This window comes from Rissa tridactyla, chromosome 9 (genome assembly GCF_028500815.1).
Source record: "Rissa tridactyla isolate bRisTri1 chromosome 9, bRisTri1.patW.cur.20221130, whole genome shotgun sequence".
NCBI lineage: Eukaryota > Metazoa > Chordata > Aves > Charadriiformes > Laridae > Rissa > Rissa tridactyla.
Window position 1 is genome coordinate 14,337,736 of NC_071474.1, and position 22,806 is coordinate 14,360,541.

The window sequence follows — 22,806 nt, forward strand, 5'->3', positions numbered from 1 at the left end:
AATGGGACAACCCATAACAAACAATTTTCCTCTCACACAGACAGTTCCTGCAGTGAGTCAAAAACAGAGAACAATTTCTTCATAGGACTGGCGTTGCTCTCTCTTTTATTCCTCTTCCGCTCTTTCAAACAGAAAAAAAAAACGCCACACCATTCTAAAATGTGGAACTTCTGCTCTGATTTCATGAGCTGCCTAACACAGGAGATGGGCAACGACACAACAAGCTTTGTATTTGTAGATCACCAGCTGTTTCATGTATTAAATAACATCACATACACGAGAACGCATGAAGCTCAACTCCTGTGAAATGTATCCTCTGATGATTAAGCTTATTTTTAGCTTAGTTCCCAAAGTACAGAAGGCTTTCAGAAAACAAAGTAATGCAACCTCAGTCTTACAGACTTCTGACAAAACTGGCAACAAAAAACTAACTCTGCTGCCAAGAGAGGAACAGTGAAATAAAGGCGTCTCATTCTGTCACATCCCTGAAGGACACGTCTGTGAGCGTGGAAAACACACACTGGTTTTGCTGTCCCCAGTCCCTCCTCGGGAGCTCAAGAGCGGTAGGAACACCAGGCTCTTCAACGGAAGGATCTCCATCTTTTCCAAAGACAGCAACGAAAAAATGAGGTTGAAGTAATTTCTCCTGAAGAATACTGTTGCTAATTAGCCTTGGGTTCCCTTCCCCCATGTCATAAGATACGAAGACGTATTCTTCTCCTTAGCACTCATTCATGTGCTCAGGAATAAGGGATCTGTTATTATATTGCCGTATCAGTACATATACACACATACGTTCCATAAATTCGCCTAGAGAAGATACAGCTGGCTCTGTGCAAGCAATGAAAACATTGCTGCCATCTCTTCTGCAATGAACATTTGTGTTTGCAGCAGCTACGGCAATCAGGAGAAACAAAGGGCTCGCTCATGGTCTGCAGCAGAGTCCTCTTGCATCGCCCTCCCAGCGCTCCATCCGCCCTCAGAGCTGCTCTTGTCTGCACAAGTACATTAGTCCATTGTTTTGCCGTAACACACTGGAGTGACCACCCTCTAGCATATTATTCTTTCTGCTTGTTGGCAGAGAGAAAGGCAAACACAACAAAATGGCCAAGATCACACTCGACACTTGAAGAAGGAGAAAGGGCAGCATAACTCAACACCCCAAACACAACGGCGGCAGGGGATGACGAGCTGTTACTGCCACAACATGCCTAACAAAGAGGCCCTACTGCAGAAAAAAAAAATAATATTTTGTTACCTAAAAGAACTTATGCGTTTCCATGCATTAGAGAAGATGATTTCAGGGCTGATGTCTTCTTGGTTACGTTGCAAGTTCAACGCTCTGAGAGACAATCTACCTGGAGAGACTGCACATCAGCTGATGGATGAAGCTGATGTAATTAAATTCAGGTCATCGTAACGTAAAAAAAGTTTTATTGAGATAAATAATGTCTGCGTACCTCAGCCTTGCTGACTGTTGATTACACATCCCCTAAAGTGCTAATCCCAGCCTTTGTTCTGTCTGGAGCTGTGGAGTGACTGAAAAGTCAATCATACTTAAAAATGGGACATCCTTTGTGAATTAGCAATGGTTTGCCCATAAATCACCCATAGGAGCTTTCTACAAAGTTCCTGGCCCTTTTCAGGGAAGACTTGGCACATGGACGCCCTACCACAGGCAGCAAGATACTTAGTCTTTCAAGGGGGGTGGGGTAGTCCCACCAGACAGCCCTGTCAGCTCAGCGGAGGGCTCTTCTATGTCATTAAACTTTAAGGAAACAAAATGCCACGTTGAAAAAAAAAAAAACAGTAAGTAAAACAGAATCAAAATACCTTGGATAGTGCATGAAGTGTGTTGAAAATTATTTTCAATGGTTTGGTATAAGCAATGGTCCATCAAAAATATAACCTCGGCTTAGGCCAAGTGAAATTTGCATCATCAGGCTCCATTCAAAACAAAACAAAAAACCAAAACAAAACAGAGGAAAAAATCCCCAGAAAACACAAGTAACACCCTGAGTTCTTTCTCAGGTATAAATAACACCTTTGGGGTTATTTTTAGTTAAATCACTGCCCCTAGCCTTTGACCTGACATTCTGAGCACTTTACACATCACCAGTCAGAAAAAGCTGTAATTAAAACTTTCCGCCAATGAAACAAGTGAGGAGGGCAACAGCGGTACGTGTGACACCACTTTGCAGCCTGACGCCACAATCCATTATCGACGCAACACTTCTCATCTTCTTGGAGCTTTTTCTCTGAATGAAACAAGGAACTAGTTTATTTTAAAATTAAGATTACTTCTGAATGGAGGGAAGATTTTAATTATGCTTTTACAAAGAGAAATAAGGGAAAGCAAGCTGGGAGATGAGAAGGTGGAGGAGTCTTCTTTCACCCAAAGGTGGATAACGATGACATCCTAGGATACAGAACTACATTACAGTGACACGATAGTAAGCCAAATCAACCTGAAAAGAGGTGTTTAACCCCAGCAGGCTGAAGCAGATTGACTGGGACCAGTTTACGATCCACGGAAACACCAAGTATTATGTGCAGGCATCGGTCAGGATCACATTCAGCTTTTGCCAGTGCAGAAGAATAAAGGAATGACAAAACCAAAATAAAACTTCAGTTTTAAGATGACAGGCCCAAACATTTCACAAGCTGAAACGTGAAATGACAGGCTGAGATTGCTTGCAGAAGCAGGGGACTCGATTCAGAAATCTTCCATATCTATTCTCTCAAGCCTATACTTTAAGAGTCATGTGAGGATAACAGCTATTTCTTGTCAAATAGAAGAACAGTAACACACTATGGGACAAATAACTTATAATTTAAAGTTAAAATAGTGTTATCTATCACCAAAATAATGCTAATGCCTAATCTTGAAAGGCAATATTCAGATGCTGTATCCAAGCCATACACAACTCCACTCCTTATGACAAGTAATGGCCACAGAATGAGCAATAAACGTCATTAATTTTTCATACCATAATTCCGGTAAAGGACAGAAACAGATTTGTGCATAGGCTGGTAAATTTTAAAGACCATTTTGCTTTACCTACAAAATTCTGTCGACAGGCAATATGTTTATGAGGAAATTCACTGTCTGAGTGCCAAAACGGAATAGATGTAGACTTACCTAACTCCTGGAAGTTTGGGATTACAACCTACTTTCCAGCAGGGTTTTTTTTTATGCTTTGAAAAACCATTGCAAAATTCAACACTGAAAACAGCTTCTGCTCAAAGGAGGTTCAGCACTGGGGAAAAAAAGAATGCTACAAACTGGGGAAAGGTTTGCAGAAAAAGGTTTTGCAGAACACGAATGAAACGACGATGCACAAGAAACCAGAAAGTGGTTTAAAAAAAAGAATCGGTTTCAAGACGTGAAGAAGACCCTTTGTTGAGGATGTGTGTATGTCTTAATGCAATACTTTTAACAGCATTGACTACTACTAACTTTAAATTCCGTATTTCATAGAAATCTAGGGGAGATGCTTTCAGAAGGGCTCAGAATGGAGGAAACGCTACTCCCACGAGACCACGGCTGTCAACTGCAGTGGGAGCAAGAGCAAGACTGTCACTGGGCACCTTCAATGTGTGCAGAGTGCTGCAACAACACTGCCTAATCATTGATGCCTGTCAACATCTAAGGCGGCTTTTAACCATTTTCAGATGACCAGTGGAAGAACTGAGGCAAAAAAGAAAGAACACTGCAAGAAATTAAACATTAAAGTTACTAACGTTAAAGGCAGAGTTGTCAATTTTCAAACAATTTCCATTCGTTAAGATCACTACACCCACTGAAGCTGGTTCCCTCAAAAACCAAAACAGCTTCCTGCACCAGAGTCGTTATTTCCATAGCAAACTGTCCAAACACATCAGGATAATCAAGACACACAGACTGAAAAATCCCTACAGACATTTTTGTTTACCTTCTTCCTCTGCACCAAAAGAAAATCCCTCTCTGAAGCAGGAACACTGAAACAGTTAAAAACCTACCCATCAATAAGCATTTCGGAGGGGATTAAAGAAGCCCAGAGCCATTCAATTTAATCATCAAAGCACAACATTGTTTTTGTGTTTCTTTGCTTCCTATGACCGATGCATCGGATGTATCACTTGATCTCGTCTTTCAGACTCATGACTCCACAGCAAATAATGTCAAATAGCAATAGCGTGCATATAAGCACACACACCACAAAAACATCAGCCTGGGAAAACAAACAAAAGGAGTACAGAATTATTGACATCAACCTCAATATTCACATCAATCCATCCATACCCAAGCCACCAGCATCTCTACCTGGCAAAACCGTATTATTAACAGCCAATTTTAAAAGATTCTGATACTGACTTTGAAATGCTTGCCTCAGATGAACTACTTCAAAGCTGAAGTGTCTTAATACCATAGATGAGATTGGCAGAAAAGATCAGAGTGAGATATCCTTAATATAAAATGAAGAGACCAAATAACAGGGCAATTAGATGAGAAGAACATTAGTACATACTTTGCCTTTGATCCTAAACCCTCTATGTTTGTTAACCTTGAGGACACTGACAAAGTGCTGATGTTTTCAAGGAAGTTTCTTGTCAGGGTGGTTTGAAGGCCACCAACTTCAGGACATCATCTTCCCTCACTGCTCCAGTGCTAAGAGGTTTAATTAAATCTCCTGCCTTTTTTTTTTTTTGTTGAGTTGCTACCGCTTTCTTAATTTCTTTTGGAATAACACGTTTAGGTTACGGCTAAAGGCACCAACCCCATGGCATATGACAGTTTCTTTTTTTTTTTTTTTTTGTTAAGTCAAAACAGCACAAACTGCTGCTAAAGGCCTGATCCTGAGATCTTCAAATGTCGCAATCTCCTATTGCTTCAGTGCAAGAACAAGAACACAATAAACAGCTTTTATTTAATCTAGCAGTGACAGTCTGGTCTGCTTTATCTCACTGCTGTTCCTCTACTGCAGTTCTGTGGTAATAAAGTAGACTTGGAAGCCCAAAATTGCTTTACATTTTCAAAACAGTGAATTTGGAATGATCAAAGAACCTGACACAAACTCCCAGGAAAGGAACCTGTGACTCAGGGAACATTTGGGCAGATCCTGTTTGCAGCGTACACACATAATTACCCTAACATCAATGTCCGTCGTGCCCATCAAAGACAGAAAAGGAACTTAGCGATATGCCATCCTACAGCTGAATTACGGCAGCAGGAAAACCAACCCAAGAAAGTAACTGAAAAACTAATGACATTGCTGAAAGGTCAGGTAGGTTTGTTCTGAAACGCTGGCATGTTTGAAATCTTGCTGTCCTTCCATTAGCTGCAGCTCCTCCGAGAGCCGCGGGATTAACCAGGGACCAACACAAACCCAGCCGAAGCTCAGCGACTGTCTTACACCGATTTCCAAACTGTGCAAGGCTACACGTCCATACACGCAGCTGACATGATTAAGTGTCTCCCGCAATGCAAACATAACTCTGACTGAGGTAAGCATCCTATTTTTTGCAATCAACCTCTCAGCATCCCCCCTGCATATTTGTGACAGCGTACGACCAAAATAACCTGCAGTATCTACAGGCAGAACATTCACACGTCTTTGTATCTGAGAGCATGACTAAACAAATCTGTTCAATAAAGACTCCCCGCGAGGCAGCTGTAACAAAAACAAGAGCACTCAAAATTCTACCAAATAACTCTCCTCACTGGTAAGATGAAATATGAGAAGTTTACACAATGTACTGAAAATAAAAGCAGTATGGAAGGGCCAAATACCATTGTAACTGCTTTATCGATGCACCCAAGTAACTTAGAAGTATTGATGTTATATTATAGGAATAGAGAAAGAAATTTAATGCTCCACCCATTCCAAACAGCTTATTTGGTCTTGGAATAATTACCCACAGAAAAGATTTTAAACTCCTTTCTTGCGAAATCCATCAGCTTTCATCATAAAGTTAAGAGTTCTCTGCAGTATCGAATGTTTCGTGAGCTTCACAGAAAGCAGCTGGATTAACTAATTAAGAAGTTCAGGAAGGAACTTCCCAGCCCCAGAAGGACAAATCCATGCTATAAGATGAAACAATAAGGTTTTGCACACCTCACCCGAAGGCTCACTAAACAGGTCTGACTTCAATAAATGTTGAAATAGAGCGTTCCCTAAAAATACCGGTGACTGTAAACGTGAAACCAAAATACGTCCATATTTTTTTTTTCCTAGAACACTCTTCTTTTTCCAGCAGGAAACGTGGTTTGGGAGAGAGACAAGGATTATTTTGGCAGAGCTCAGCAGCCCGTGCTCTCCCCAGGACCTGCCCTCCACAGTCCCCTGCCAGGGGAGGTCCCGGGTCCCCTCTTTGGGCAATGGGGCTCCACACCTGGGCGATGCTTGCCTTGGTACCGTTATTTGCTTTACTCAAAGACCAAAATTGGATTTTACACTTAGCCTACAGTGAAAGGCAGCTGTAAAACCCACCACCCCTGGAAGCTTTAACACGAGTCAGTGCAATATATTTAGCTTCACCTTTGCCTGAGCGTGGTGGTGTGTGGCAGCAAACAAGGCTGAACACGTTCAGCAGCACTTGTTCAGCGCAAAGCCCTTTGAAACTCAGCCCAAGGCGCGCAGCATCTGCTAGGAGCCATCCTAAAAACTGGCAACTCTACAAAGCCAGAATTTGCTTTTCAAAGAGGTGTAATTTAACTGTTCAATAAATAAATAAATAAATAAATAAGAATTAATTCAGCAGTTTTCTAACGCTCTCGGACGGATTGAGAACAGCAGCAGCCAGGTCCGGGCAGCCTCCCTGGCACATCTCGCAGCATCTTGCCCTTCATCAACCTTCTGAACAAACGATTTTAATCACAAAATTCATTGCAGCCCTAAATAAGTTCCGTTATCCCCTGTATCTGGATTTGGCGCTTTGCCTCCTGAACATGGGAAAGCACCTCAACTTTGTCTGATTACTTTCCAACTGCTTCCTACAGCCCGCATAACACAAGCACATCTTTCTGTTCTCTTTACGTAGCTGCTGAGCCTCTCTGCCTGAGAGGTCACCTTAGAATCACAGAATGGTTTGGGTTGGAAGGGACCTTAAAGATCATCTTGTGCCAACCCCCTGCCCTGGGCAGGGACACCTCCCACTAGACCAGGCTGCTCCAAGCCCCATCCAGCCTGGCCTTGAACACCTCCAGGGATGGGGCAGCCACAGCTTCTCTGGGCAACCTGGGCCGGTGTCTCACCACCCTCAGAGTGAAGAATTTCTTCCTAATATCGAAGCTAAATCTACCCTCTTTCAGTTTAAAACCGTTACCCCTCATCCTATTGCTCCACTCCCTGATAAAGTCCCTCCCCATCTTTCCTGTAGCCCCTTTTGGTACTGGAAGGGGCTCTAAGGTCTCCCCGGAGCCTTCTCTTCTCCAGGCTGAACAACCCCAACTCTCTCAGCCTGTCCTCACAGCAGAGGGGCTCCAGCCCTCTTATCATCTTCGTGGCCTCCTCTGGCCCCGCTCCAACAGGTCCATGTCCTTCTCATGTTGGTGGCCCCAGAGCTGGAGGCAGCACTGCAGGTGGGGTCTCCCCAGAGCGGAGCAGAGGGGCAGGATCCCCTCCCTCGCCCTGCTGGCCACACTGCCGGGGATGCAGCCCAGGATGGGGTTGGCTTTCTGGGCTGTGAGCGCACATTGCTGGCTCGTGTGGAGCTTCTCGTCCACCAACACACCCAGGTCCCTCTCCTCAGGGCTGCTCTCAATCCATTCTCTGCCCAGCCTGTATTTGTGCTTGGGATTGCCCCAACCCACATGCAGGACCCTGCACTTGGCCTGGCTGAACTTCATGAGGCTGGCACAGACCCACCACTTTCCTGCGGAGAAGCAACCAGGCAGCGCCAATAAACACCACCCCAGTGCTCTACCTTCACCTGTACTGCAAGAAATCCTCCTTTCCCCATTTTTAAAGTTTCCTCCTTGCAGCACTCCTTTGTGCAGCAGGCACAGCCCCTCCTTCCCTGCGGAGCCATGGCATCCCAGCGTTCCCAGTGCCGAAGCCTCCAAATTCACTTGCATCGGCACATCCCAAAAGGTGCGGCCTGACACAGATAATTATTTTTTCCACCCTCAAAGGGCTGTTGTGCAGATTAATGAGGTAACTTTCGCAAAACACCCAGAATGTGCAAAGTAAGCGCTAAGGGTTATTGTTATTAGAGACTAAAGTGATTTGAACCATTCTGTGCTGATGTGATGGGGAGGGGGGAAGAGAAGAACAAGCGAGTTCCTAGCGCTGTGCCCCAGGAGCAGGAGAGCAGCCCTGTTTCCTGGTCTGCTCCACCGGCACACCCTGCACCCATCGGTTTATTTTGACTATCTGGATCTAACGTGCTCTGACCTGACACATCCCGCTCCGCAGAGACACCACGCACCAACAACTCGGAGACACCTTCAGCTGCACCTTGAGTCACGGCAATTGCTCCTGACTAAGCAGTACATTAATTCTTTGTAAAATCATTCATTTTTAATAGGCATGACACATTCATCCAACAAACCATGTTCTTTAACCACATTTCTAAATATATTTCCAGTTTACCTGTTTTTTTAAGCCTAACAGCGTTTCTCACTGACATCTTCTTTAGCCACTGGAGAAAAGATGTCGTTCTATGCACAGGACCAGGGGCTGGAAGCTCAGCTCTGGGCTGACCAGGCACGGCCACAGCACACCATCTCTGCCTTACTTGTCTTCTACACAAGCAGAAATTGATAGACCAGCATTAGAGGAGACAGACTTTGGTGAAGGCCTATAAAGCGCCTGGAAAACATCACGCCTTCCATGAAAGCAAACATTATTATGCAATACATGTTACCTGGCACAGAGACCCCTTAATGCTGCGGGAGACGAAGGCATACAAAATATAGCATGTTAATTTTCGTATATTGAAAATAAATTAGCTTTGGGAGAATGTTACCAGGAAAGCCATTTAACTGCTGCAGTACATATTACATATTCTGTTCTCACATACTGTCTTGTCAAGCTGGTGGGATCGAGTCATCAGAAACCGGACCAGGACTTTTGATTCAGGGGCTCTATGTCGTCTTGGTGAGCTCGCCAAAGTTGCTCTCTCACTCCCCATGTCTGTTGCAACTTACAGAGTGGAAATAATGATACTGATCTCTTCTGTAAAGGACTTTGAGATCTGCTCATGGAGGTGAAATATTACTATTATACATAACCTGAATTCTCTTGAGTCTGTTCCATCTGCAAACTCAGACACTCCGAAACACCTCAAGTTCTTAAGCATCTTTTGGTCTTCAACAACAACAGCTTGGTAAAAACATTCTGCAACTCTCTCAAAACCAGCAGATGTACTGTGTTGGGTTTTTTTCTAATTTAACAAATCACACCACTTGCCATGTTAACTGTATCCAGGAAACACAGCTCTTGACTGTAAAAATGGCAAAAGGTGAGAAGATAATGAATTGATGGTAACGTCTCTCGACACATACAAATGAAGGAAACCGAGGTCAGCACACGCTGCAAAATCATGACAGATTGCACTCCAGAGGAGCACAAAGATGAGCCAGCACTATGCAACTGATTTATCTAGGGATTAGTCAGAGGTCACTCCTGCAATAGTTTAGGAAAGCTCATTGCTTAGCTACCAGCAGGACACCTCACATGAACTCCAGCTTCCAGCTATGACCAGACTTAACCCTTTTGTTGCCTAAAAATAATCACTGCTCGGACAAGTAGGCCCCTGACGTTCCAGCAAGTTGATACCCCATCTGCTCTCTTGTACCTGTAACACCATAACACGCCAGACCCAAAGTCTAGGAGACTATTGCAAAATCATCTGCTCTCACCAGAAAGGACAATTGCCCTTTTCATTCCAGTTCTAACAACAGAGCCCCAAAAGGACACCTCTTTTCAAGGTAAGTATTTCATTTAGAAAGTCATATGCCAAAGCCCTAAGTCGAAGCCCTCATAGGTTCGTGCGATGCCCACCACAGCAGGCTCTCATTGCATAACTGGATGCAGACTCGTGACGGGCTGTTCATCATCCCCCCCCCCCGACTTCTGCCAGGGGAGAATAGAGCATCCCTTTATCAGACGCTCGGAAGCGAAGCAGCAGCTGATCAGACGTGCATTTTTGTAGGAGGACATCATCTTGGGATGCCTGGGATAGCTGGAGACTGTCAGTCAAGGTGCTTCCAAAACACCCACTCAACAGCTCACCAAGTTCCTTTGGAACAAACACGAATAGGAAAAAAAATCTTCCTGTAGCTGCGAGCCATCAGCCACATGCCGAAAATCTGACAAAACAGAGAGGCAGCCTACTTATTAAAGGTAATTTAATGAAAAAGATACGCACCAACATTGAATAAATCATTGTACTTCGTCCAAACAGAAAAAGCAAAACTTTGGAGACTGATGCTTTAAACACTGTTGCTTTCCGTCCTGGCATTCACAGAGTTTCATAGGGATCTCATCAGTATGTAATTCTGTTACTTTCAATTTGCACTTTGCTAAACAACTTTACTAATTAATCAGAAGGAAATCTCCAAGCTAATTTCTTAAATTGAAAAGCACTGAACTCTGCTGTATCTGTCAACAATGACAAGCAGAATGGAACAAACCAGACCAACAAAGTGCTGATAAAAAACAACATTATCTTAATTACTGCAATATACCCTTACTAGGCAGGCGAAGGGATCCTGTGTAAGAGTGATTTAGAACTTCTTTCCCTAATAGAGTTAGGAAACTGATAATCATAAGTCTCATACATTAATGCAATTCTTTAACAGTTTCAAGAGCATAATCATCAACATCTCCACTTACTGCAAACCATACAGTTAAAAATGGAGGCTTGTACCAAATATTACAAAGAAAATGAGCTGCACCTGCTGATGGTTATAATTCCCACTGAAGTTGTAACTGCTACTGTTAAAAAAAACAAAAAAAACAAAAAAAAACCCAAACCAAATACTGGCCAACTGATGCTTTGCCTCAATTTTCATAGTTACCACAGAGGGATAACTGTGAAGACCGAACTTCTTTTTTGTTAATAATTTGTAAATGCTGACTTACAAAGGTGGTATGCATTGTAGTTCAAAGGATCCAACACACGCAAACACCCACGTGCTGACATTGTGGTTTGTATTTCTGAGACAAAAATAAGTTCTTCAATAACAATTTACTTGCTTTTAAATCACTTGTGTGCCTTAAACATTGTCCTGAGCCGGTATACGTTTGCTCAAGCGAAGCAAGCTATCCATGAACCATTGCCCACCCTTGAGAAGAGAGAGACCCGGGCAGGCAGGTGCCAGCTCTTCCCAAAAGCACACCTTGTTCCAGCTGTGTACAGCTGTGCTCCTCCAGAACCCCAGCAGCCCCCAGAGGGCTCTGCAGGAACGCCCTGAGGCGGGGGGAGCCCCTGGGACATGTCCCCCTCCCACCGATCCTGCTCCCTCACCCCTGGATCTCCTCCTGCTCGGACGGAGGGAGAGATCTGCTCCGGAACCCTCGCACCTGCCGGCTGGAGCATCGTACAACCCAAACCGATGAAGCTATTGGTAAGTATGAGGTGTACATAATTGCTAAAACGCAATTTAAAGGCAGCTGTAAAACTAGTTCATTGCTTATTTTGGGCACAGCAGAGGGAAGGTGTTGGGAATGAAGCTGCCAGTCTGGGCAGAGGAGCTGTAGGAGATGGAGAGAGAAAAGAAAAAAGGCACAGAGATACAGATGAGAAGTGGGAATAAAAGCCGAGAGTGCAGAGCAGGGAAAAAAGAAGAAAAAAAAAAAAAGAAAGAAAAGAAATAATAATCAAAAATGAGATTAGTCTTAGAAGAGCTGTGCATGTTTTCCTGCGCTGGAAAAGACAAGAAGCTCCTGAGCAAACAGCAATCACTGATTGTCAGATACGGGTAAAAAAAGACCCGTAATTCCTTTTCACTAACGCTCTACTGGAAACTGGCAACAGATCTGCCGTTGAAAGGGGAAATCCTGGCTGTCCCCAGGGGCACACCCCTCCACAGCCCACGCACGCCACACCACGCCACGCCACCCGGCTCGCTCTACCCAGAACACCCCACACGCGGAGGAGTCTTGATGTGCTGCTTTGTGCTGCAATTAACCCCGAGCAGTCGCTGAGCATCACTTCTCATGCACAAGCCAGATGTGAGCTCCATCCCCGTCATTCCAGCAGTCAATGTTTTTGCACCGTATTTTTCCCAAAGACACAGTGCAAGTATTTAGTGTGTAATCACCAGCTTTCCTGATTGCTGTCATGGGGCATTTTCTATGGCTGAAGAAGACCACAGAGATCATTTAGTTACAACCATGTGCACGGAAAGAGTTTCTCAGCCACAGCACATGGAGTAATGAAGCCGGCAAGAACAAATTCCACGTCATTAAATTATAAATTAACAAGAAGACTTAAGGAGTAAATATTTAGAAGAGCTCGCTGAAGCCTTATGGATAGGAGCATCATGACCAATTATTCCAGTGATAATTTAAACATGGAGTTAGGAAAGACTAGAAACAACAGAAAAATAAATCTCACCAATTAGATGCATAAATGCAGATTAATGCCATATGAGTATCTACCATATGAATATTCAATGCAATTATTAAAGCATTAATGAAATAGTCACAGACAATTAGGAATAACCAGCTGCAGAAATGTAAATCTGTGCATTTTCTTCTTTAACTTCATAATTCAGGACTAAAAGGTGATTCCTTCAGAGTGTAGAAAGTATCACTGAAGTTAATGGGCAGGACAATTGATTAAGGAATTGGAAACAGCATTAGAAAATGAAGTTCAATGCGCAAACCCAGTATGTCCAAATGACAGAAAAAGTTCTTAAAAACAAACAAGAAAAAAATAGAGAGAAAAGGAAATAAACATTAGGAAATGAAATAAACAATGAAATCGTTATGTCAGTGTAGAGGAATTTTTTTCATTTTCATGACATGCCCAGATTTCATTTTGCACCTCTGAAAGTACTGTCAGCTATTCACAAAAGAACAACAAATTGTTTATAACACGTTGTAGATACACAAAGGCATTAATTCATTGATGCAAAAGGATTATTTAAGATCATTTCCATGCTTATGTAACTTCTCATCATTTGTTTCAAAAAGGAACTTCTACCACATCTTATTTGTTGTTATTCAGGACAGCGGAATTGCTGGAGGGTGCAGCGAGAGCTGAAGAGCAGGCAATTAACACAAAAAGCAAAAAACCACAGCAGAAACTCTAGCCAAAATCTCAGCCCTCTGAGTCTTCCTCCGAGGGCAGAGGATGCAGACGGTGGCAGATAGCCATCTCCACTGCACAGGCTGCAGCCAGCAAGCACAGGGAATACAGGCGATCCGGCAACTGGAAATTTCAACGCAGCTAAGAGGTAAGCCTGCTCCAGACAGTCGTTAGAGATCCCCCTCCAGCCTCTTACTTCCACTTGTTAACATTAAGAACAAAAATTCTGGGAATCTGGATTACATCCATCACTGACACATAACGGGAGGTCACTATACCGTGCCACAGACGTCAAATAAGGCTAACAAATTCTTATTTTGTAGAGCTTTTAGAGGGACTTGAGCAGCACATCTGCTTAAAAAAACAGTGATCTAGACCTGTAAAACAGTGAGCGAGACTGAAAGAGCCACAATGCAGATGCCACTGCCATAACACGCAGTTTTGCCTTTATGTTCCCATACCAGACTATATATCTATTTTCTTTGCAGAAAGGAAGTAAGGCGAATACTTCCGCAAGCGAACAGTGCAGATGGAAGGTATTTTTGAAACGCTGGCTATTTCGAAATTACTCTAAGTTATGAAGTGTTGCACTGTACCGTACCGTTTTCTTTTGAAATTATCTATTACGTGGGTACCATGAATCACCATTTCACGTACGCAGCTGACTAACTTCACAGCGTACAGAGCATTTTATTCACCCTTGCTCTTATACGGATCCTTAAATGAACAGATAGCTAGTTTCAAAGATGAACCTTTTACCATTTTCAAGCCATTCTCCCCTTGCCTCCCCCTCCTGCAGTACGGCTGGAGGGCCACTGCAGTTAATCCAGAGATCTGCCACTGTTTTACTTCATTAATTTGATCATGGACTGTATGGTCAACCAGGAAAACCGTATCAATAGCTCGCAGCTAATCAGGGAAGCTACCAGGGACCACTTTGCTCCACAGAGCACCCCAAAAGACCTTTATCCTAGACACGAAATACTTCAAAAGCTCCTCAGGTTCTTGTTCTCAGTTCAAGCAGGTTCTTGGGGTGAAGGGGCAGAAGTCTCTACCAACCACCTCCTTGGGTGACAAGTTCATTTTCATGCAATGTTTAAAGAAAAGAGGATTTCCTGCACAGCTGTTACAGTGTCCTTGGAGACACCGTTTTCAGGCACTCCGTGCAGTATCTGCTCCCTCTTAATTCGAGTCACCGACAGCCACAGGCAGATTACATAGCCAGGACTGTACCGACGTGACTAGGAGCCTATAATAGCACCCATAAGCCGAGTGATTTTTTTTCTGTTGTCAGTATCACGTATAAACACAAAACGGTTAAGAATCTGGCACCTTTATCTTTAAAAATCCACTGATGATTAAAAAGTATCTCCACATTTTGCTAACCAAAATAAAACAACATAATCTTATAAAGCACTGGGCTAATTTTAGACCTAAATACCGACGAGATCTGTGGTTATTCCTGTTACTTGTCAGTGGCCATGATCCCCCCATGGCATTGGAAACGCTTTACTGTTCGCTAACTTAGGCAAATTACCCTCTAGTGAAACGTACTAAAACACTGGATGGAAGACAGATCTTGCAAAATATTTAATGAGGCATAAATTAAAGAGAAGGCCACGGGCCAGAAACTTTAAGTCTTATTCCTTTTAGAAAAACAATGAATTCAGGACTAGTGGTCTACAAACCTGGCCATCTGCTTGTATGCTTCTTCAGCCACCGCGAAGATATGTGGATCCATATCCCCCATATTTTGGCCACTGTACGCGTTGATGATATCTTCGCCATAGATAGGCAGTTGTTCATAAGGATTTATGGCCACTAAGACGATACCTACAAAGGAAATGAAACAAAAGGAATTACTAATAGTTGTTTCAAAAGAAAACAAACCAAAAAATGGCTTTAACACCCACTATTGTTCTAGCCTGTCTAAAAATATTAACTAGAGAAGAATAAGGATCTGATATTACTGACTCCAACAAATATTTATTCTGACCACAGTTTTGCATACAAATAGTGTCACATGAGCTTACTTCTACCCTGCTTTAGGAAACACATCAGGGACAACTTTTTACTTTTTCTCTCTATCCACCTTTTCTAAAGTTAGCGTGCACGGAACAACCAGATTCGGAGTGTATGGACTTGAAATACGGCCTGCTCAGGGCAGTAAACCAATGAACGTGCATTGTACTTCCCTGTGTTTTACTGTAAATTACAAATGATAACGTGATTTGTGAATGACTACGATTACGTGGCCTCGCCGACTGCCAGTTTGGATATGTGAAGCGTGTTAACCCCTCAGCCGTTACGCTGCGCCCAGGAATAACATTTTCAGTTTTCGTAACAAGCGGCAAAGGAGAGTCATGGTGCAATTTGGATTCCAGGGCATCTCTAGCAGCCAGGCAGGACAACCTCCTGCTCAAAGGGATCAAAAAAAAAAAATCCATGTAGACACATCTCATCGGGCTGATACACAGCGGTACACAGTCATGTCAGGAAACTGAGTAATTACAACTCTAGAAGGCACCATAAAACCCTCATCTTATGCATCTGTCTGTATGACTAGTTACACTTTCCATTTTCTAGTTTTTCCATCCCAGGTAAACACGTATCCGCCTTTTTAAACACTGCTCGTTACTACAGCATTTCTAAACTCATGCCATCCCTTTACTCTCCCTGCACAGGACAACTCAGTCTTACTCCGTACACCCTTCCGAGCCACAAAGGGGGATCTCCAAGGCTTTTGGTATGATTTTCTTTTTCCACGAGAAACAAGGAATGCTCTGCCCACGGGGATGATTTGCCGAAGATTACGTACACCTTTCCCTCCTGCAGCGTTTACAACGGGTAAGGAATGCCTGTGTGCCCCTGCACGGGTGAAAGCACTGATCGCTGCCACACCAGAGCCAGCCGTGCCAGGCGGCCTCTGCTCTCTTGACATTCCTCCATTCCTCCTCACCTTGACAATGGGATAAGGTGGGAGAAAAAGAAAAGAAACTCTAATTTTAACTGTGGCCATTTTAAAAAACGGAATTTCTTCTTACATATGTATTTTGGTGCCTAAAAGCTGCAATGTGGGCACAGACGGCTGCACGTTGGCTGTAGCAAGCATGCTGCACACATGCTCCTTGCACAGACCATCCCTGAAGAACCTGCACCAGGACCATTCCCACGGCGGTCAACTCGCTTCTAAATTTACTCGAGAATTCACACGTGCACACACACTTCCTCAGCACAGATTCCAGATTACGGTGGTGTGATGTCTACCTCCGAAATTTTCCATGGAAAAGCCGGGAGAAGTGAAAGCACCTATAGCCTGGCATGGCTGCCGGGAGCATCGTCCCATTTTTAAATCCTGGCATGCGTGTATGGATCAAGCACAAGCCATAGCAAAAACACTAAACAACAATAGAATACCTTTCACAAAGAGATTCGAGAGACCTTGATCCATTTCCTTGAATATATCGCAAGTTTTATGGCCAGACACGCCCAGGTAAAGAGAGTGTCAGTGTTTTTCCATCAGCCATGACTTCACCAAAATGACTCAGGAGCTCGAGTGAAAAGTCTCTATAAAAATTTATGCCAAGCTCTAATGCTGTAGGGATGAGCCAAAAAATAAGAGGGAGGGTTAGGGAGGGGAAGGGGCCTCAGTACTAGCAGACTCAAGGAATGCTTTCAGTGTTGGTATTTAACATCTGCCCTCTCTAACTGTGAAAAAGCAGTAAAAAGTTAAGTAAGGGTGCGCCGCTGAGCCGAGCCTCCCAGGCTTGCACGTCTAATCAAAGAGACATTAAAAAGAAAGCTGTGCGAGGCTTCAGACAATTCCCTCCTGCTTTTGGCTACGTTGGCAAAAATAAACCCTTCAGAAATTCAAAACAAGCAGCCCCGTGAGAAGTCTCCAGCATATTAAATCACTTAACTTCAGTAGTGATCTGTAAAATCTGCGAGCGACTGCCATATGGAAATATCCAAATCAACTGAGTTAGGAATTATATGCTTTCTACAGAACTTTTAAATCAGCCTGTCTCACAGGACTATAATCCAGATTAATTTATATAGAAGTTCTCTTCATCTCCACTAAATCATATTGCTGTTTTAAGAAACATCATGGGCCTTCCCAAATCAAGTTTACGTGTGGTTTTGCTCCTACAATTACACTAAATAAAACCCTGGCTACTCTTTTTGCCATTCTTCTTAGCTAATTCTTTTATCTTGAACATATTCATCCATTTGTGGACAAACAGGATATTAATATAATTAACATATTCATTTAAATTAAAGTTCGCCCTCCTGCACAGCAGGCAGTACTTTGCACATCTGGACTAACCAGCAGTATTCGCTGAGGTTTCGTCACAGCCAGAGCCGTCTTTCCATGTAAGCATTCACATTTTCCCTTGTAACTTATGCAACTTCCTTCATTAATCCTTCATTTCATAGTCCCGATAGTAAAGCAATGTTATAAATCACCTCTGAATTGCTGGTGAAAGGCTGACGTGAAATTAAGAAATCAGGAGGTTTTCTGTTTAAAAGCTTGGATTACTTCAAAGTGAAATTTTAAAGACTTTAACATCCATGTGACATATGACACTAAGGACAGCATGGCTGAATTCACTTCTAGTGCCGTGGACATCCATCCCTCCCAGTTCTAGTTCTGCTGGTTGAGAATAATGTTACCGTAGTTCTCGTGGTGGATTAAAGTGTTTTTAATCTCCTCCGGGCTAAATCAGCTGGGTTAGCTTAAACCACCTTCACGGGGTATTTAAACTAACCTGGGTAATGCAGGAATCGGATTAAGGAGGCAAATACAACTCCTCCCGCAGGCAGAGCTCCAAGGCAATAATCTTTGCAGAGGGGAAGCCACTTGTACTCAGGACGGGAACTGGTGGGGTAGTTTGAACAGTGAACGTCCGTGGCCAAAGGACCAGGTTTACGAAGGCCAACACTCCAGCTTTATTTTCCTTAGCTTACAACATAAGGTACATGTGCCAACATCCCAAGCGAATAAATCCACAGCATTCTGCATTCCTCAGGTCACCAGTTAGTGTTCAACCTCCTTCCCCTGCACTTGGACCACCGGGAGGGAACCCCCACGCTCCTGGCTCCACGTGTTTCTAACAAACCCACACACAGCTCCCAGATTCATCACTTCAGACTTGTTTAGAAGCAAAACAGCCAACCAAGCTCCGCCATCCCACGCCCTTTGGCAGACCCATTCCATGAAGAGTTAAAGGCCTTCCAGCTCTATGAGAAACTATAAAACAATGAAACTCAGACTGAAAACCCCTTACAAGCTCAAAAGGCCTTTCGAAAAACATTCCTCCATCAAGAGCTTTGCCGTGGGGGCACTAAGGACAGAAACACGGACGATGTCTAAACTGGGGGAACTGAGGTGGTTTCCCAGTGCCGGGACCAGAACTCAGCAAGGGCTTCCCAGAGAGGCTGTGGTATCTCCGTCACTGGAGGTACCCAAATACTCAGATGCTTTGACTGGTCCAAGCCCTGAGCAACCCCGTCTGATCAGACCTGTTTTAAGTAGGGAGCTCCACCAAAGATTTCCAGAGGTCCCTTCCAACCTAAATTATTCTGTGCCTCTAGTCATGCTCTGACTGCATGATGGGATGAGACGTAGGTATGAATCATCTCCCACTCCTACGGGGAGGAAGGCTGGCTGCGAGCAGAGGGAGGCAAAGTCTGATTCAGCCCCCCGTGGTCTGAGAGCAGGACCGGGAGCAGATGCGCTCTGCTCAGCATCCGCAGGTTAGGAATAGCCAGAGTGAGGAAATCGCGGCACGGCACCAACGCCTGCAGTCCACCCATCACAACATCTTTAACGTGCGGCCCGCCTTAGCTCTCCGTACCCATCACCATGAGTGGAGCTGCAGCAGGGACCAGGAGAGGGAAAATCTGACCCTTGGCGTACTCCATGTGCAGGCCAGGACAGGACAAGGCCTTCAGCTGCAAAACACAAACTCCTGCTTCAGACACCTGCAGCCAGGATTAGCCAGTATCTGCCAAGGGCCACCTTGCAGCATGACTTCCCTACACCACAGTTGGCAAAGTAGCGCGAAATACAATGAAATTATAAACAGCAAGTCTAATATATGACAACATCAAGAAGGCTCAATATACTCCGGCATGCGATACCCAAAACTGGGACCATCCTACAGAAGTCTGATTAAAGACAAAGTTAAATTGCATATTTAAGAAATCATGGGGCATGTTTTCTGTTTGGCATAAACTGAGCTACAATGAATATGCAAAGACAATTTGGCTACACCTACTGGAAGAACGTGTCTTTGCCTTAATCAAACAATTACAAGAAGGAAATTTTCAATATCTGGTTTCCAGCAATCACGTCATCGTATTATGTTTTGTTTTACTCAGCTTAAAATGTAAAAAATCCACCAATGACTTAAACCATTTCTTATGCACTAATACAATATCCAAAGTACATATTTCAATATTTGAAAAAATAATAAAGTTTTTATATTGAAAGGTTGTATTAAAAGTTAGCAATGTATTTTGACTAAACGCTGAGATTTAAAAGGAACACACGCACATACAGGAAAAAAGCCCAGAAGCATGAAATCTCAATTTTAAGCCTGAACTCTCTCACAATGTTTCTTTAAATCTCGGCTGCAATTTTGAACCTATGATGAAGTGATCATTAAAGTGACTTCCCCCATTCTGGCCATCTGAAAATATCACAGGCAATTACAACTTTGAGTAACCTCTACTGGGAGTTCAGTGGCATTTTTAAAACCAAGATTGTTCATAATTGTGAACGGGCAAGCGCTGGCTCACGCACTGTTACGGATTCAGTCCTGTAGTGGCACTAACTGGAAAACATGAAAAAGAAAATTGGTATATCCCAAGGATAGAGGGGCCTACCTCGATGGAGAGGTAGGCATCAATCCACCAAACTGTACGGGCATCTGCCCCGCGTAAAGCTCTCCACCAGCCCGTGCCTATCTACACAAGCCCAAGGGGAACACCAACCAGCCAGGAATCCCGTAAAACACATAAAAATCCCAGCACACTAAAATTGCTGAATACACATTTTATAAACAGAGTCCACTGGGAAGCTAGAGGGATACAAAGCAAAGTCAATTTTCTCTGAACTTTGACACTTTCAAGTCTATCTGATGCATTTAATGACCGCAAACACAGGGACTTTCCTAAGAACAGCCCAACATGTCCCATCATTAAATGACTTTAAGTTAAAAGCACGCCTATCAATAGTCAGCTTTCCTTTTGCTGTCTGTAGCATTTTACGCAAAGATTATGGTATGAAAAGACAGTACTTGCCACAATAGGTATAGATTAGTTTAGAGTCTATAAATCGAACTTTGAGGTTGTGTAAAACAGCCGGTTCATGGAGATAACTGAGCGCTGTGAGGTCATTTTCACCAACAAGTATGTCAGGGTTTCGCAAGGGCGGGAGTTCCTTGGTCTTCGGATCCAGGCAATATTCTAGGTCCTGCAAATCAAAGGGAAACGCACGCTGAAAGAGCGGGTGCGCAGGTTTCCTCATGCAGTCCCTCCAACCGTTCTTCCCGGCAAATCACGCCCCAGTCACAAAGCATGATGCAAGATTTAACTTTTCTGGTGATTTGAGGGAACAGTTCTTTCTCCAAAAACGTCATTTAAAATTTCCCAGAAGGGTTTTCTATACGTGACAGGCAACCATAAAGAGACATCATCTTTTTAAACTATTACTTAAGCAAATTCCTTTCTTTCACTCCTAAATCTTTTTGTTAAATAAAACAAGATATGTTATATCCTAAATCTAGCTAGTTTTTCATATTATTCATATTATTTTCCTCTTGAGCGGAGCAGCCAGAGGAAGCAGATCCCCATCAGTCTGTAGCCAGCTTCGTACCCAGTAATACGACACAAGAACACTGGCAGAACGCCATGAAGAACACATAAACTGAAGAAAAAAAAAATACTACTTAAAATTTTTGCAAATATAAATTAATCTCTAATGAAAACGTTTTAATTGCATCTGCCTCTAGGTCTAAAATTACTTCATTTACCAGGTATTTTCTTGTCCCCACACAACACGACTTAATTGGCAAACACCCCCATTCTGCTACATGCGGTACTCAACCATGCAGCGTCCCCACACAGCATGGAATATGGGGGAGGGATTAATCTTGTCCCATCAGAAAGGTTGTTCTCAGCTTGCCATATAAGAAATGTGAGTGAGTCAAAGACTGAAATGCATTCAAGTAAAAGTTTTTATTTAGAAGCTATTCTATATATATAATCTGTTCTTTTTACTTCATGGCTATGTAGATCTCTACATGAAAGTAGGATCTAAGATGGCCACTGGAAGAAGAAAAATTAAAAATAAATATTTGACCAACTGCAGTAGGTCTTTATTTTCCATGAGAAGATCTTGGGGATCACCATCATTATATATTAAAATTAAATAACCATTTAAATGGCATGAAAAAAAAGGGCAGGCCTTCACTAGAAGGATGTGAGCTTTTCGTAGACACTTCATCATTTCTCTACACTGTATACAGCATCATTTTCGTAATGCTTTTAATCCTTGCCCCTTTTTATCTTTATTAACCTTCTGAGGGTTGTGCTCAACTCAAAAGTCACAATTCTTTCTCTGCAACACTGTCCTCACTGGAATATCAAACCAGGGTTGTAGCTTTAACGGCATAAGTAGAAAAAGATGATGCAATTGAGTGTAACAGGCAGCTGGATAAAAGCAACATGTTTTGTTTTATTTTATTTTTAAAAATTAGGCAAAATGGATTTTTGTTAATAAACAGTATAATTTGTCACACAAAAAAATACTACTCAAAGTGGGTGGACAAGAATAATTGCACATACACAAATACGGATCTATTTTGACAATATAGCTTCCTGTGTAAGATACATGCATCTCCGCTCGAGAGCAAGAACAATCAGCTTATGGACGATACGTAGACCTACCTTGCCCTCTTCAAGTCGAAGCTGGAGGACTTTATCCCCAGGTTTATAATCTTTGAGAAGTTCTGCCGACTTCCAGACCTCCTCTGGATCAGGGATCCAAACCCTGGCATACTGCAATACAAGAACAACGGCAGATGATCAGTGACTTTTTGTTGCAATAGAGTTAAACCACCAATACACATGACACCAAAAACAACCTTTTTTTTCTTTTTTTAAATACACATTTAACAGCCAAAACCTTAAGCAAGAGACAAGTTAATTAGTACATCTGAGGTGAATAAGTTCTTCTATCTATTGATAAAAGGCTACACGAGCTTAATTTTACTGCCGACACAGAAAGAAAAGGGCATTTCCCACGCAAAATAATGTTCCAGGGTACATATTCAATGCTGAAAATCTACAAAGAAAAAAAATATTGTGTTTTCAGAGAGATCAAAAACTTGGCTGTCAAAAAGCTACTTGGAGAAACTCTTCTGAGCAGATTCTAAACGCATTTGCAATATAACATTACGTAGCTTTTTTTCCCCTAAGAGAGCACTTGGGCACATCTGTGTTAATTCAGGCAAAGCTATCTGATCTCAAGTATTAAAAGCTCTTTCCTTTGTA

The 22,806-nt window shown here is 42.9% G+C and overlaps 1 protein-coding gene across 8 annotated transcripts in view; it reads right to left on the reverse strand.

Moving 5' to 3' along the window:
- MYO5A (myosin VA) overlaps window positions 1-22,806 on the reverse strand; it is a 105,005-nt gene that overhangs the window by 64,538 nt on the left and 17,661 nt on the right. For all 8 annotated transcript variants that reach the window (XM_054214457.1, XM_054214456.1, XM_054214453.1 and 5 more), the window contains exons 2-4: window positions 22,201-22,311; window positions 20,554-20,725; window positions 14,934-15,078 (exon numbers count right to left, since the gene is read on the reverse strand). In XM_054214457.1, coding sequence (XP_054070432.1) covers window positions 14,934-15,078; window positions 20,554-20,725; window positions 22,201-22,311 — 428 coding nt within the window. The remainder of the gene's footprint in view (window positions 1-14,933; window positions 15,079-20,553; window positions 20,726-22,200; window positions 22,312-22,806) is intronic.